The sequence below is a fragment of the Molothrus aeneus genome, chromosome 2 (assembly GCF_037042795.1).
Source record: "Molothrus aeneus isolate 106 chromosome 2, BPBGC_Maene_1.0, whole genome shotgun sequence".
Classification (NCBI taxonomy): domain Eukaryota; kingdom Metazoa; phylum Chordata; class Aves; order Passeriformes; family Icteridae; genus Molothrus; species Molothrus aeneus.
The window spans coordinates 20855841-20873952 of NC_089647.1; the positions used below are offsets into that span (position 1 = coordinate 20855841).

Here is an 18112-nt window from a genome sequence, read left to right on the forward strand (position 1 = left end):
GCTCTTTATGATTCAAAATAACACTGAAAGTGAAAGTTATTTAATGATTCCTCACCATACCGAAATGACTTATATTTACAATTGTGAAATCTCCTTAGAACATACCTAGAAAGTATATGGTAATTTTACCTTATCTTTACCCATGCCAGGTTCTCTGTACGCTGTCCATTTCTGTGCATCATCACTGTATAAAATTCTGTAGGCTGAGACATAATAGTAGTGCTCTGCTAAAGTTGATCCAGTAGTTATAATACCTGTGAAAATTGAGGTACCCAGTTAGGACAAAAAGCAGGTACCACTTTGTAAAAATTAACAGATCAGTTTTTTAATCCAGAGCTGTATAATGGAGAGTCTTAACTGGTCCAGTTAACTTCAAGAAGTTTATCCAAAGGGCCAGGGTGTGAAGTTTCCACAGTGACTGAAACTTAGTCAACTCATTTTACTTACTTTGTATTTTAATTTTCATGGTATAACCTTGCTAAGCCCTTCCCCTCACACCCCACTTCTTGATGGAAACAGCCCCTTCATTTGACCACAGCTCACTCCTATTTCCAGCTGCTGACACAGCTTTTCCCTGCTCCTGTACTGCCAACCTAAAGGCGCCATTGAAAGAACTGCAGCTTGCTACAACTGACACTGCAGCTCTTCAGCACAACTCACACAGCAAAGCTTTTTTGGAAAGGCTTGTTAGCACAAGAATTAGATGAGTAATGCAAAAAAAGAGTCTCCAGGGAGGAAATAACAAAGGCCACTGGTAAATCCAAGTTGCTTAATGACAGCAAGCCATGCTGCTGATAGCAAAGTGTGCAGCTGCTGTTACAGAGACCAACTCAGGCGTTTTGGAAAGAGACAAATGCAAACTGATCAGTGGAACATGTTTCATAACAGCCTTAAAGCCCTGGACTCTATGAAGCACTCAACCTAAATCAAATTTAATTTTGATTTACATCAGATGACAAACATGCCCATTAACAACAGCAAATCACTGAAGGATTAAACCAGAAAACACTAACACTGGCACTGAAGGTACAACTGCTGCACAGCCACCCTGGAGAATAAACCCAAAATGCCAACACCTCAGTGCTGATATTGGATTCACTGTGGCCATGACAGGCACTAGGGAAAATCTAGGAAACAAGTCACTACACCTGCACCAGAGGTACCTGGGCTGAGCTGACTGGATTTTGATCTGCATCTCCAAGGAGACAATGAGCAGGAAAAGGGAAGAATCAAGAATCCAATAAAATCACAGGAAACACTTCAACAAATTCTGATGTAGAAGAGATGTCTTCTACTATGAAACTACACCTCTTCAGCTCCAGGCTCCTCAGTGTATTAGCAAGGACAAGGAAGCAAATTAAGTGTAATGGTAATTAAGTGCCACCTGAGCTTTATCAAAGGTGCAGCACTGGAAAACAGGATATCAGTAACCAAAAATTTTGAATGCTGCTGAGAAGTCACATCAGATTCACTTACCTGTTATTTTCTTTTCTTTATTCAAGTCAATCTGCAACCACTGATGTTCATCACTGATAAAAGCAGCCCAAGGAGGTCCAATCCTTTTTAGTCTGGCATTTTCAGGTTTCCAAATGTTTACTTGTCCTGTTTGGTTAGGCCACTCGAGAATCGATGATGATGTGATGTGGGAATCAGGAATCACCCCAGACTCCATCCCCAGTGTCCCATAGCAACCTGAACAACAGAAAAGGCGAGGATTGCAAATGAGAACTGAAGTTATCCTGCTTGGATTTCAAGACTTTACATGCAAATATTAAATTGCCATCTAAATTTTTTCCATAACAATACCAACAAAACACATTGTCTTTTGCTTTCTAACAGGGATGCTAGAACTAAACTAGTCACGAGAATGCCATGATTTGTGCTTGTTCCAAGGATAATATGGATATTCTCTCAGTCACCTCACTCAGAGAGAGTCATTCTCTCACTCACACAGAGCACTCAAGGAGAAGCACTGGGGAACCTTCATGGTCTAAGAGTATCTCTGGTTGCTGCAGGAATGGGAAATGGGCTACTGGTTCATTAGTTCCTTTCTTGTGTCTGTGTAACTTCTTGGATTTTCAAATCAACCCCAGCATTAACAGTGTTAACAGTGTTAACATTAACATTAACAGTGTTAATTTGAACAAAACCAAAGCATGTAGGTAGTCATGTCATAACCCTGGCCTTGAGCTCAAACACATCCTTGAAATTAGTTACATTTTTCTGGTTACCATTCTTATTAAATGTTTCTTCCCATGTTGCCTTCTGTGGGTAGCTGAAAAACATTTCCTAAATTCAGGGCTAAATTTCTTGTTCTTTTAATACCAATGGTTTTTCTCTCCCACGCACAGTCCCTAGAAGTATAAGCAGAGAGCAATCTGTGCCTTCAGTCAGGCAGGCTGAACAACCCAGCCTAGTTTCCCTTCTCCTGTGAACTCCCCCTCTCCACCAAGGGGAGCACTCATCCCTCAAGGAAGGCACAGGTGGCAGAGCCCACGTGTGACTGGACGCCAGAGAAAGTCTTGCCTATGTCCTGAGAGATGGCATTAGTAGTTTACTGTCTCTGCTGAATGTACGTCACCTGCCACAGCACTGGATCACTTCACTAAGGGAATTCTTTCCCTCATCTGTCATTTTCCATCTAACATGCTGCCACTTGGCAGCAAAAATGCCTCAGTCTCTAAATACCTGCTACATTCCACTCTTTGCTCTGTGATGCTTCAGTTAATTTCTATCGAGTCTCAAAGTCAGGCAGTTTTTCCTGTATAAGCAGTCTCATCTTCCTCTTCACTGACCATGCCTCTAGCATTAATAACAAACTCCTCTACTTCATGCCAAGTCATAAAACCAACTGCAACATCAGGAACACACTAAGACCTTCACCACAGTCTGATAAACCTCATTTGAGCATACTACAGGGTTTTATATCCCCTCACCTAACTCCTAGGCAACACAACTACAGACATCTTAATCTAGAGCTCCATCTTGTCTCTAGCTTACCCAATAATTTCTCATGTGTCACTGAAGTTCACAAAGTCTAGATCAGCATTTTTTCCTATCTCTTCCAATTTCCAGGCCATTTCATTACTTTCGTACACACTATGAGATCACATTGTGAAAGACAAAAAAACCCAGCAAACCCTGCCTGGATCACTGTGTTTAATATGCTTTATGCATAAGGACACTAGACCTGTAATTCTTTCTCTCAGCTCTTGCAGATACCTGAGAGAGAAATAATTTTAACATTTTTATTAATTATTAATATGTGCACTATATTTTCTAATTTTTGTTTATTTATACATTTCCATCACCAAACAGATTCCTGTCTTTATATCCCCCTTCACTGTGCCTTTGATTTATGTATTACGAAAAGCATTTATTTGTTTTGAGAAGTATGTGCATGATTCCCCCTCCCTTTCTTTTTTTAACTTTAATCTTTATGAAAAACAGACATGATGGTTTTATGGTTTTTAAATTGTTATTACAACAGTTAAAGAGACTAAAGGAAGGCCACTGTCTTCACAGTATTTCCAACATCCACTCAAAGATGGCATTTAAAGTGACTTACAGAAAAATTAGCTTCCACTTAGAAAACTACAGCTGATTTATTTAATTAGACTGAAAGAATCTCTTTCTGCACATAAGCAAGGCTTACTTGAAACATTGCTGTACCTATAAATTAGTGATGATTAATCATCAAGTTGAGATAGTAAAACAATTCCAAAATATACATTATTGAAGAATGCAGTAAAAAAAGGTCTCACAAATGAGAACAAAAATTAAGAAATCAAATATCTGCAAACCACTTCTATCCACAAACTTTGTATGAAAGTAGTAACATGTAACACGTGATAATGCTTACCACTTGTCTTAAAGGTGAAGAGACTTGTAGACAAGGGTCCCCTGCAGAGAACAAAAGATGATATTTTGCAGTACCCAGTGAGAAAAGTTGAAACAAACTGTCTTCAAATTATTTTTCTTGTCTGACTGCTTGCCACTAAAAGGTTTGCACATGTGCCTGAACAAGCACTTAATGATTAACACATCCTGCCAGCGAGTTGCAGCACTTTCAGTACAAACACCTTCTCAAATGAAATCAAGTCCAGATATATTGCGTTAAATACTTTCAAAGAAACATATACCCAGCAAAATGCAAGACTTCGTTAAAATGCTTTCTTTTCAAATTAAGCCAATCATAGTAACACAAATCAATCTCCTGTGATTACTTTCATTTGTGGGTCTTGAGATACAATGACAAGCCACAGTCTTTTCCTGAAACTGAAAAGCTGCAATTAAATTACTGTTTTCCTACAGACCAGTAGGAATTTATAGCCAAGAAGGTAAAAACTCCTTGCAGAATTTGGAAAATGAAAATTCCTGGTCTAGAGATTAAACAATTGGTAAAACAATTTGGTAAAACAATTACACTACAGCAGAAGTCTGAGAAACTTAAGAGAAGAGAACCTGTCCAGGGAACATATAGCTCCATGAGCTGAAATTAATCCCACGATGAGACACTACCAAGACTTAAGGTGCTAAAGATAAGGAAATACACTTACATTTTTGAGGTGACATTGTTAGCCAGGGAGCCTTCATAGTATGGAATGCCCTTGCTGATTACAACATTAATTTGACCACCCAGAGTATTTGACACGACACCTGCGTGAACACCGGCCATACAAAGTGATGACGACTTGAAGAAGGAAGGGAAAGAAAATTTCATACTACTAAGTGAATAAATTAAACACCACACCATATATTGTAAATGCTACACTGTCCAGCTACAGTCCTTGTTATTATTACATTAAAATACTATTCTTAGTTAACTGTTATCTTGGTTATTTAGAAACCACTCATCTTTATTACTGAATTTATAAAAACACAAGAAGAAGGCCCTACATTTCACTGTGTCCTCATCCAGCTGCATTTAGAACGTAACTGTTGTAATTAAATGACCTCAAACCAATACTGAGGTGAATCAGGCTGAAAAAGCCAGATAGCCAGGCTCAGCCTATAATAAATTATATTAGACAACAAAACATGTAAACACATAGAAAATTTTTTAATAGAAAGCACATTGAAAGTATGTTTATTTATTTTCTCACAATTAAGGGGTGAGGAACTGCAGATTTTGTAGCTTTTAGCCAAGGGGCTTTTTATTATATCTTGTGGTTAAGCATGGTTTAACCATCCAGCACTGACCCATGTAAAGCCCCAGTAATACATGCATACAATTCATCCTAAACAAGTCAATTACCTATGTTGTACAAGTCAGTGGAGACAAGTAATAAAAAATGTTTTTGCAGGGTGTCGTGTGTTGACAGGGAAGTGAGTTTTTGAGAGGGAGGTTGTGGCTAAACCAATCAGTGGTCAGATTTGAATACTGGCACCTGGTGTGGCCATTGAAGACATGGACTGCCTCTGAGAAGACAGGGGTTAAAGCAGAGCACTCCCAGGGAAACTTTCTCTTCTTGGTTCCAGTGGTGAAGAAGTTTCACCTCCCCTCCCCAGTAGCTGGGTGGGGGAGGGGGAATCCATGCACCCTGGCTGAGGGGTGGTGATGAACTGAGAGTTGATTATCTGAGGGGTGGTAACTGGATTGAGAATATAAGGTTTTATCTCATTGTGCTGTGGTGGAAACTGGGGGGAGGAGGAGCAATGTTTTGGGAAGGTTTTTATTCTGTGTTCTGTGTGTTCCTTCTTACATATTGTAAGTTAATAAAGTTTTTTTCCTTTATTCCTAAGCTGGAGCCTGCTTTGCTCTATTTCTGGTCACATCTCACAGCAGCCACTGGGGAGAATATATTTTCATGGGGGCACTGGCATTGCGCCAGCATCAAACCATGACACAGGGTATCATGATCTTGCCTTTTCTCCTTGGATGACAGAATCAACTAGCAAATGTCACAGTGACACTTCCCTGGCTTGCAGGCTACAGGTGCCACAGTGAGCAGCACTCATCACACCAAGTCCATCAGGCTTGCCCAGAGTAAGCTCACATCCAGCAGGTCTGGGATCAACACAGCTCCCCTCTCCAATAAAGTAAGAGCATGGTGATTTAGTAGGAGATGCAACTCTCTCCTTCCTGCTCACCAGATGTCAGCAGTGAGAGCTCCAAGCCCTCAAGGACTGTGAACATTAGGGTCACACAAAAAAGAATCAAGATTTTGGGTATTTTTTAAAGCAGCGAACAGTTCCCATACATTCGAAAGAGATGCATAAGAAACCTCAACCTGAAACTTGGGTCTAATATGCTGGACAATTTCATTTTTTTCCACACAGCCTGACTTCTGGGAAATTCACAGCCTTTTTTTGTTTATAAAGTATACAAAAATAAAGTCACAGGGCACTTATTTCCTTAAGTTTCCTTAGGAAAAGGTTTAGTTTTCCTCCATAGAAAACAATTATTCCAGATTTTGTAAAAAATCTCCCAACAAGCAGAACTCCTGCAGATGCTGCAAATTTGTGAGGCAGAGAATCAATTTAATATTGTTATTAGCTACAAAAATTACCTTGCAGCCACTTAGTGAGGACTCACTGGGGACGAGAACATGTAACACAGTTACACTGTGGTGACATTTTTAAATGGGGGTGATTGTTTAACCAAGTAACCTGGGATTTACAACTATTTGGGGAACAAAAGAAACAGACACATTTTAAGTTTGTATTTGATACTAAAATCTTTGGTTACTAACATTTTTACGTTGTCTTACATCTGTGCTATATCTAATGGCTTATTAAAAGAGTAATTTAAAATAAAAACCAAGGATTTAATGTAATTTTTAGTAGGCTGCTAGTAAAATTATAATCACTTATAATAAACATAGCAAACATCCTCCCATCCTATGGCAAGTTCATTAATTGACTGGCAAAGGCTTACATTAGAAAAATACTGTATAGGGTTTTGCAGTGTTTTAAGTAAGTCTTTAATACATTATTAAAGATGTTCATTACTAACTTATAGAACTACTCTTACAGTATTAAATTTGTTTTGCAAATTATTTTATAGCTGCTGAGCATAAACAGTATTTCATCTCTAAAGTGTAACAAAAATTAAGATCACCACTGAGACACTGCTGAAAGAGGCATTACAGTGTCAAAAATAAGACGACATCATTAAAATAACTGGTTCTATCTTTATAAATCTCAATTTCCCAGCCTAAGAAAACCAACTAAAAGAAAACAGGAAGTAGAAAAAACCCAATATTTTGATAGATGCACCCTTCTCTGCAGGACTTATGAAAGTATTTGAGACTCCACTTCTTGGAGATGGCAACATCTGAAGCACCTGTCATTAGGCACCAGTGCTAAAAAATGAGTACCATGTTATTCACTTTTAGGAGGTACAAATCCCAGAATACAGGAAGCACAACTAATGCAAACAACTACAACTGACTTGCATTATCCACCATGTGTTTTATGAAAATTCACTTGAGCCCATGGTATTTTCACTTACATCTCTGTATCCATGAGGAATAGTGCCTGAAATATCAGCAAAAGGAATCACACATCCAGCTGGACAATACTTACTGAAAGAGAACAAACTATCAAGTCAGGATAGGCATGCACCTCCAACTCTCTTACTGTTATAAAAAAGTTATGGTTTTGATTTACAAGACTCTGCTATTCATGTATCACTATGTAATGATATCTTCTAATTGAAGATCTATCAAATCAGACCAAAAATACTCACAAGTACACAACAGGAGGACAGACATTTGAAAATGTTTTAAAATAAGTCCCAGCTGAAAGTACAGTTCCAGTCTCAATATGATGAACTAATAAGGCCAGCATTTTATATTATGAATACTATGTGGCTCCTGTAAATTCAAAGTCATATAACTAAAAATATTAATGAATTTTATTTTATGAACTAGAGACCTTCATATCTATTTGTTTTGCACCCTTAAATAAAGCATCTGAAAAGTAATGCTATTTTGTAACAGCTTTTGGCAATGCTTAGACCACAAAAACTGGCGAAATTACCGCTAGCACATAAAAAGCACAAGGCAAGACACCAGCACCTCTGGAGCAGGCCTGTGTTCATGTTCTAGGACCATTTCATACTGCACACACGAAAATTATTACAACTTCAAGAGCTAAAAGTAAAGTGGAGCAAACACATCAACATTTTCACCACAACTCAGCAACAACTGAAGCAATGCTGTAGGTTCCATGAAAACAGGGGGATTCAGAGACTTTGTTACACATTGACTAAGGCCAGAACCTACAACTAGAGCCCTATTCTGGAACCTGGGAAAATGAAGGAGAAATGCAAAGGTTGTACTTTGAAATGTTCCAGGTTGCCACAGCTTAAGTTCTCCAAAAATTAAGCTTTGACACTTCACAGTAGTCTGCAGCTTTAAACATTGGCCTTGCTTTAGATGGAAATGGGGAAGGAGACAACAGGAAAATGTTCCCCTTCAGAATGTAGAGCATTCTGTGTCTCCACGGAACCTCATTAATGAGCACCAAACTCTGAAATGGGTCTGCAATTTCTAACACGTGTCATCATTTAATGGTGACATTAGGCAACTGTAATACAAATTTAAGTAATTAAGTTGTGTACCTGCTAAAATGTATTTATAAAAGCAATATTCTTTCTATGAAAATGAGATATTAGCTCCTATGTGTCAGTGCAAATTAACAAGGTTCTACCGTATACTGCATGTAAATAACACAAATGGGAGAGATGGGAGGAGGAAGGAGGAGTGCAAATGTCAAAATTCTTCAGCTCTAACCCAAATTAGTTTGTGTCTCAAGTTCTCTGGATGGCCAATTTTCAAGCTGCATCAGAATATGTAACAAAGCAAAGTAGAAACACTTAAATTACTTCATTAAAGAGACTGGGAGGAAAACAGGTAAAAATCAGTCTTACTTGAATTCTGGTTCGGAAAAGTGACTTGCAATGTCTAAACAGGTAATTAAGTCTGCAAAGAAAAAATGTAAGTCAAAAGGATGAAAAAGACAAAAGGTTGAATATGCTTTTTAAACTGCACGAATACATATATTTGAGCCTCTGAGGCTTAACAAAAAGTCTCAGAATGAAAAAAACACATTCCTACTAAATTTTCTTGCAACAGATTTTGTATCATAGTAGAACCTTGCTAATTGTCTGAGTAACTGGGAAATCTACTGAGAATATAATACTAGATAATACTACAAAAATTCATTTTCTGTGCAGCTTAATTTTAATTTATAGCTATATTTCAGAGATAAATCAGAAACAGAAACGTATGCTCTTTTCACAAAATTAAATTAATAAGATAAAGAGGCCGGTGTTTTCACCATTTAATGGTTCTGCAGTGCTGAACACAAACACCACAGAGAACAAATATTAGAATGCTGTGTTACTGGCATCCATGACTGATACCACAAATTTCTTGTTTGTGTCTGCTGTGTATCAACACATACAAGTCCAAAATACAGAGAGGAAAGCATCAAATACTCTACAAAACTAAAAACTGAGACTCTTTATCTGTTCTTTTTAAAATAACTTCCAGATAGGGTTTCTTGCCTTCTGAGGCAGTTGCCGCTGCTCCTTCATTTCCTTGCAGACCACATGTTATCACTCACCTTTACAATGAGTGGGAGGAGATGCAAAATAAATACAGCAACCTCTTTCAGAGGCTTAGAAGAACCAAAACCAGGGGGAAAAAACCCAAGAAAAAGACAAAAAACTAGTCCACAGATTATGACACTAAAGTTAAAGGAGTACAGGATGCTGCTACTGAAATAAAAATTTCCACAAGGTTAGTTTAAAATATATCCAGTTTGATAAGAAAACTTGTTAGCTATCTGCTACCTTGACTACTACCTGAAAAAATGCATTTTGTCCTGAACTTTTAGGTAGGCAGTCAAATTTCCTACAGAAATATCATGAAGAGTGTACTAAATTTTTAGAAGTTAGTTTGTAAGAACGTGGGAGTAAATGAACTGGTTCTGTTTTTACTAGACAGCTCTAATTCTGCCAGCAGAAAAAAATCACCAAATAATTATAAATACCCGATTTGCCAGTGGTTGAATAAGTTGCAAGAAATCCACGTCCAGAAGTGTGAACTCCACTCATGAACTGTACTGTGACTTCATTGCTTTTTGAAGTAATTAAACCATCCATTTGAAAGCCAAACCCACAGTATTTTCCTGTGGAGAGAAGGAGGAGAACAAATATTGACCCAAAACAACATATGTAATAAGCATCTTATTCAATTTCCAGCCTCTTATTTCATCTGCAGTGTGGGTTCACATTAGTTCTGGTGTATGGTCAAAAGCAAATACATGAGAATGACACCAAATAAGGCATAGTGGTCATTTAAAGCAAATGGCAGACTGTGCATTCTACATTTGTTCTGTCACTGTCAAAGGTCTTGCATACCCCAATACCTGCAGATAAATGTGACCTTATCCCATTCATCTCTAGCCACACATAACCTCCACACTCAGAGCTTCAAAGAACATGAGGAAGGAAAAGGATCAAGTTAGGACAATGAGAAGCATCTACTGAAGCAAATGAGAAAAAAACCCTCCTTTTCCCAAAGCTACTGAAGCACTTCCTCCTCATAGACTCTTCCACGGCTTCTGTCACATACTTTCCCTAATTCTGGACAGCAGCAGGCACAGCTCACTGCATTTCAGCAGTATCATACATATATCATATCACAGGAAAGCACCATTAAGATAAATTACCAGTTAGCTCACTTTTTATTTTGTCACACCTAAAAAACATAACTGTGGTATTCACATATTCTTTGAACAGAGAGAGACATAATTCTCTCTCCCGGGATTTTCCTGGGAAGCTGAAAGTCTGTGAGAAAGCTTAGACAAAGAAGAAAAACAGTTCTTATCTTCACTTGCTGCATCTGTTGTATGGCACACGGGGAATGTGTTATGGAGATTGTTTACCAAAAGGGATTTGTTAATTGGACACTGGTGATGGTGTTTTGGATTGATTGACCAGTTAGGTGAAAGCTGTGTTGTGACCCATGACTGTGAGAGTCATGGGTTTTTCTTTAGTATAGTATAGTATTAGTGTAGTATGTAGTATAATATAGTATAGCTTAATAAAGCATTTGTTCAGCCTTCTGCAATCATGGAGTCAATGCACGTTATTCCTTGGTTGGGGATCTGCCTGAGACAGTACATAACAAAGGTTCTGTACCTGGGTGCTTCTCTTGCCATAGAAAAAATAACACAATTTCAACTGCTGGAGTCCACAGATATTGACAGTATTTGCCCTGTGAAGTCCTAGAACTGATACCACATTAATGGATGAATGGCTGTTAAACAGGCCCCAGTCAATATGGAATTCTCCAGTCCTACTAACTAGAAGCTTTAGTAAAGATACTGACCAGTTAATTAATTTGTTTAGGAAAAAAATCTTCTGTTCTACAGGCTACCACGATCATTCGATATTGTACAAACCATCTATAACCCTATTTAAGATTCTGCAGTGGATAAGTGAAGTGGATAATCACCAGCAGTAAATGACACTGCCTCTGTTTCAGCTCATCACTCCACTTGCTTTCCTCATAATGAGTATGTTATCATATAGCAGAAATAGCAGAAAAAGAGGCAAGACTCCTTCCTCAAATAAAGGCAAATTACCATGCTAATGTAGAGGAAGTGAAGTAACAGAGTCCTGCCAGAATAGTTCTTAACAAATATAATACAAAATAAGTTTAAGATGTACATCAATTTCCTTTAAAAAGTGAACTGCACTCCAAAACGCTATCAAAATAATTTTAAAAAATTTAGAAGTTAAAATACAAATTCCTGTCATTATTCAGAGCTTTCTAGATGTTGCTTATTCAGATTTTTTTTAACAAAGCATGGGTATCTTCTAATAAAAAAACAGAAAAATTTTCTAATGTTTTGTTTTCAGCCACTGGATCTTGTAACATGAGTGACCATAATGAGACTCCTCTTAAAACCCCTTCTTCAGGCAAATACACAAAGCAAGCCATTTAAATCCAGTTTGGATAAACTCTCCAGTGCTGCTTGCCCCATGGACATACGGCCTTTGACAAACTGTAGAGTGATGCACTCCATGCATTTCATGATTCATAGCATGGCATACTTTTGAGACTATAAATCATTTTTCTAACTCTTCCCTGGCCTCTTGCCTGATTTTTGACAATCTTGTAAAAAGCAAGCACTAGGAATGGACAAAGCATGACGGCAGCAACACCTTTGTCAGAAGATGTGTGCAGAAGATATAATATTGCTATTTTGTCTGCACTTATGCATTGAAGGATCCCGAGTGCTTTTGTACAGCTACAATACAGCAGGAGAGGGAACTCTCTTGTCTTAAATAAGTATATCTGACTGCAGATGCAGTGATTTGACTGTACTGAAATCTTACAAACTCCTCTAGATCTCACTTACACTAGAGACAAACCTAACACTGAGCATTTGAATCTTCTTTTGATTTCTTTATAAGTACTCAACAGGCTTGGAATAAGCACTAGCCCTTAAAAGCTTCATTAGAAACTCTCTCTGTTTACCAATGAACCCACTAACAATTTATTTTTTAATCTAACCAGCCAACTTTTAAGTCATTTTGGGTTAAAAAAGGTATGACTGAATTTCAGATTTTATGTAAAACAGGTATTTTAATGGTAGATCATGTCAGCAGTCCTGAATGGAAAAACTTAGGATAAGTCCAGAATTTTCCCAAGAAAATTCAAGTCACTGTTTAATCTCTCCAGTGTCTGTGGCTTCAAACATTAAAAAAACCCCAAAACCTTGCCTCATCTGCATTTGCCACTGTTGACATCACTGTTTGTCCTTTGATTTAATTTATTAAGAGAAGAACAAGATACACATTTCCCCAACATGCTGTGCTGCTCCACGAGCAGGCCACAGCTGAAAAGCAAGGGAAACAAATGAAGCAGGAATTTACTTGAACCCATTAAGTCCCTTGTAAAAGTGAGTAATAGACTATCAGAACTTGGTATTCCTTGCCATTTAAGGTATTCAGTGTTTCCTATTTTAGACCAAGTCTGGCTCAACAGCTCCAAGCACATACTTATTTTCACACACACTTACCTAGGAAACAGTTGGAAAAGAGGGTTAATAAACCTAACACTCCACTAGTCTCTTTAGAAAAAGACTCAATTTAGTGGGATCAGCATTTGAATTGCACAAAAACAGTCTCGAAGAAGTAAATATTTTTCTCCCTCTCCAAATTAAAGCTTTAGGAAAGAAAATAAAGTTCATCTGCATAATAGCTAATTTTAGAAAAAGAAGAATGACAATTCATTTTGAGTTTTATGCAAAGTAACTGTTAGAGTCTAAACACCCTACATACACCTTGATGTAGATGAGAACATCACACTGCTATTTGAAAAAAACCCGCTGACTTCTAGTGGTGAAATTATCCCGAAGAAAATGAAAACAAAAAACATTATCAGAGGATGGAGGATATTTGGACTATATGCCTTTTGAAGCCTGTCATCCTTTAACACCACCAAGATGAAGAGCTCAAATCAGAGTAAATTCATACAAAAAGAAAGGCATTTCAGGTAAGATAAAGATAGATAGATAGATAGATAGATAGATAGATAGATAGATAGATAGATAGATAGATTAGATAGATAGATAGATTAGATAGATAGATATTTACACCTTTTTTTTTAATGAAGATGCTTCTAGTTTTACAGTTCCCTCTTCACTGTTTACAAGAACTTTGCAAGCTACTAGGAAATGTCAGAGAAAAAAAAACATATTGCAGTGTAGCTTCCTTTGAGAATCTCAAGAATCTAAGATAATTACAGGATCTGTGTTGCATTTATGATGCAGCTGCTGTTAAAAAAGTAACAAAAGTAACAAAATACACCTGAGTTCTATACAAGACAACAGTTCTCAAATACTGACAATTAAAGCTCCTACCTATTTCTGTCCTGTTGGGGCCAATGCCATTATGAATTCTCAGGTAACTGGAATGACAGGAATCGGAGTCATCAATATCAAAATCGCCAAACTTGAGCTGAACACGCTGCCCAGGCTTCACACGGATTTCCCACTCACACACAGTGCTGTTGGGAGACGTCTGGGGGTAGTTTATGGAGGCCAGGGTCCCGCTCTCAGGGCCCAGCACAGTATGTCCACACCCATCACCTAGGAAAGAAGACAGAAATCAGCTCCCATGATCATCTTCATATCACACCATACAAACCACATTGTGAGAAAACTCCAAGGTAACTCACATGCAAATGACACAGCAATGGTGACAAATACCACTCAACTACCATTGCCTTTTGCTTAGCTTATTATCACAGGCAACCAGAGAGCTGCTACAACTTCCTCAATGAGATGGAAAGTGATCCATAATGACTTACAAAACAGCATGGACAGTAAAGGAAGAGTCCCTGCTATTTTGTATTTCCTCAACACCTCAGTACAGAAGGAAACAGGTGCTGAAAAGGACAGAGAAACCTGACAATAAAACAAGAGCACATTGGTTTTTCTGAGTTACTGTACTCACAACACAATGAAAAAGAAGTACAAAGTCATTGGACAGCAAATAAAATACAGCATATTAAATAAAGCTCTGACCACTACTGAACTGCAAATACGTTGTTTTCTACTGTACCACTATTTTAATCCTGCAATTCACTCCTATTTGGAGAACATACTCAATTTTTTGGAATTTTCCTGTGACTCCAACCTGGAGCCTCCTACCTAATATTTGAGTATTAATTTTAAACAGCAATAACAGTACTAAAACTAATTTAACAAATGGAAAACAATATCACAAATTATGTATTGTCAACACTAAATTATAAAGAGCAACCTGACAAATTCGATTACTCAAGAGCTAGACATGCATTTCACCTGGTATATAGCACAAAAAGAGCAAGAATTTCTGTGCTGGTTTAGAAATGTGAATGTTCTTAGAGTAATGTTCACAATGATCACCATGATTCCTATTGACAGAAATTTGTTGTGACAGTTAAGTGTTTCATATTACACAATAATACATGTAGTTCCTCTACTGAATATGAAAAGGTAAGCTAAACTTTAGGTACAAAAACTGTACACACACTTTAGAAATATAACTAGATTTCAAAATTCTAAAATGTATTACATGTAAGACTGAGTGGAAAAGTAAGTCCAATGCACTGAAGCAACGTGGAAAAAACAATCCCCTGTGATTAAGTTAACTAGGTCTGATTAATCTATTTGTAAACACAACTAATTTTTGCTAACAAAAGCTATTCTCCTTATAATCTGAACACCTTGAAAGATAGCCGCATGTTACAAAACCTAAAGTACTGCTAGTATGCACAGAATCATAAATGGATGCAGATGCAAACTGCAGCTGTTTACCTTGCTAGTGGTCTGGAATGAAAATGATGCACCCTTGGAAAAGTTAACTGGAACATCTGCTTAGTAAAATCAAAGCTTGTATTTGTGAAGCTGTTCTTCAGCCATATTTTCATTAATGCAATTTGCTTTAAAAGACTTTGTTCTATCCCATGGCAAATACGATTTCTATTTGGATGACAGCTGATCAATTACTCTTCTAAGTTGGAGTTTTTCTAACACAAGACACCATTGTTCAACATTACAAAGAGGTAACCTAAACTGCATGTTTTATGTATCACTATAATCCTGGTTTCTTTCAAAAGGCATGTTATAAACCAAATAAAAGTGAAAGCTTTATCATGCAGAGTCTGTATGGCCTTGGTTTATTAGCTACCATGCATTCAAATGTCAGATTTCTGATTAGTCTTAATATGCTAACACTTAACAACAAAAGACTCCTTTTCTAGTAAAATGGCTTTTCACAAGCAAATACACACACTATAAAATGCATGGAATTTATTACATTAACAACAGAAAACAACAAATATATTCATGGTGATACATGGAGTTAGCATTTAAAAAGTCTTTATATTGCAGATATAAAAATAGTTATCAACACAAGCAGCAGTCAGTTTTAGGCTATGTCCTAAACAAAAGCAATGAGCCATTAACCAGTTCTGTCTTTTTCCTTTCCTGTGATGGGGTAAGCAATTGCTTATTCATTCACAGATTGAAAATACTGTGCAAATACACTGACACAGTGGCCTTTTGAATATGAAATCATACTATCATTCACCTGTAGGGGCAGATTCACTGTTTTGAATGCATTTTAAGGGAAATAAAAATCTTTGCATGAACTATAATGCACAGAAGTTAATTATTTCTCATTTCAATAGGCCTGTTATTGCAAGGCAGTCACCACACAAATAGTATTTCTTAAAACAAGGAATACCAATAATGCACATGACTCTGTATCTTTGATTCTTCCCCACCTTTTTGCATCTTAAGCCTATGCTGCTGGAAATCAAAGACAAATGAAAGCCTGTGTCTCCTCTTTAACCCAAAATGTATTTAAGATGTAAATTTGTCTCAAGTATGAAACAGTACCTACACTGTGCATGATGAACAGCACACAGCTTTCTGATGAGAAAAGCAAAAGAACTCCAAAACAACTAAACACATTTAGGTGAGAAAATGCAAATAAAATATTTTAAGTTTTAAAAATTAGGACTTTTAAAGACACATCACTAAAAAATGACAACATTACCTCTTGTAGTTTGGAACAGTGTCTTGTTTCCCATGGCTAGAGAGAAAAACTTTCTAATTTCCTTCACACAATTTAATGGAAACATCAATCTCAAACCTCCCTTTTGTTGCAGGCTTTCTTAAAAACATGAAAGGAAAAATACTCCTCTATGCATAATAAAGAGTCTGCTGTCCAATCATACTAGAAAGTAAGGGAAAGGAAAAACAGTTGTGCTGACCTGCAGCATCTTGCTATGAAGTAGATTTTCAAAAGTAGCTTATTCTGAATGGACACTAGATCCTTTTATTGTATTTCACTTAGGTTAGTGATAACAGAAATGCCAGACACTTCATGCTTGAAGAATCTGAAGATTACCACGGCATATACAGTCTGCCAAGAGCAGCAGCATCACACATGAGCTATTTGGAAAATTTTAAAAATCACAATTCCAGTGAAACCTGCAGATCCATGAACCTACATCCTGCTGTACTGGTACTATAAAAGGGCAGTTCTTGAGCCTCTCTAGGTAATGTGGCGCTTCATCATTTCTACCACGCTTCTTTAAACATCATTGATGAATTCCAGAGACACATACACACATCCAGCTTCAAGGGAGCAATCTGCAATACTCAGCAATTTCTCCCAAGAAAAAGTGCAATTCTTTTCACTATGGCAGCATATACAGGACAGTAGACACTTCATTCATTTGCAAGTCATGAAGTGCCACTGAATCTTTTGCTTCTGTTAACCTGTGAGAGTAGAATATCTAAGAACACACAGAAGACAGACATCAATGCCCTAGTCAATTATTCCTGGATGGGCTGACAACCTCTGTTGTCAGTACACACCTGAACAAGTCTCCTGCTTTCTTTCAGACTTCTCTGTCACACCCCAGGCCTCCCACACTTGCAGGATAGATTAAGTCCTTTGTAGAAACACCAGGTCACTGTGTGCATGGTGTGCACACATCACACCTGACATGTGGAGGTGCTGTAGATGTGCATCCAATCTCACATGTCCTAGGGACCAAGTTCACAGCAAAGAGGAAAAATTCAGCTCGTCACCAAAACTTGTGTTAGAAACATGGACATCTCTTAAGCAGCTGGCAGAGGAAGGCAGACTGCTGCCATCAGGAGAAGGATCCATCTGCTCTGCAGGCACCTCTGAATGCAGCCTGGATGAACCCTCCTGACAGAGTTCATATGAGCCCTGGGCCATGGCACACTGATGTCTGATGCAACATGCCAATGGTTGAAAACAATTTCTTAGAGCCAAGTTCTTTACATCAACAAAATACAGGACTCAGACCAACACGAACATACCAAATCCTAAGGATTTTGATACTTGAAGAAAATGTGGAATTTAATAAAATGAAAGAATACTGAACATGCAGGAGTGGGTGCTAAGTTATTAATACCCACCAAAAAAAATTAACTATACTTTTTAGTTGTGGAAGTCAGAGCTTTTCCCCCTGGAGAACAGTTGCTATTAGTGACCACTAAACTTGTTCTCACTATCAAAACATGTTTAAAATAATTTTTTAGACCAGTGAATACT

General features: G+C 37.5%; 1 protein-coding gene across 2 annotated transcripts in view; it reads right to left on the reverse strand.

Annotated features, from left to right (window-relative positions):
• DCBLD2 (discoidin, CUB and LCCL domain containing 2) overlaps positions 1–18112 on the reverse strand; it is a 78131-nt gene that overhangs the window by 47113 nt on the left and 12906 nt on the right. For both annotated transcript variants that reach the window (XM_066572062.1, XM_066572061.1), the window contains exons 2-9: positions 13891–14118; positions 10006–10143; positions 8879–8930; positions 7457–7529; positions 4560–4693; positions 3863–3903; positions 1477–1692; positions 130–254 (exon numbers count right to left, since the gene is read on the reverse strand). In XM_066572062.1, coding sequence (XP_066428159.1) covers positions 130–254; positions 1477–1692; positions 3863–3903; positions 4560–4693; positions 7457–7529; positions 8879–8930; positions 10006–10143; positions 13891–14118 — 1007 coding nt within the window. The remainder of the gene's footprint in view (positions 1–129; positions 255–1476; positions 1693–3862; positions 3904–4559; positions 4694–7456; positions 7530–8878; positions 8931–10005; positions 10144–13890; positions 14119–18112) is intronic.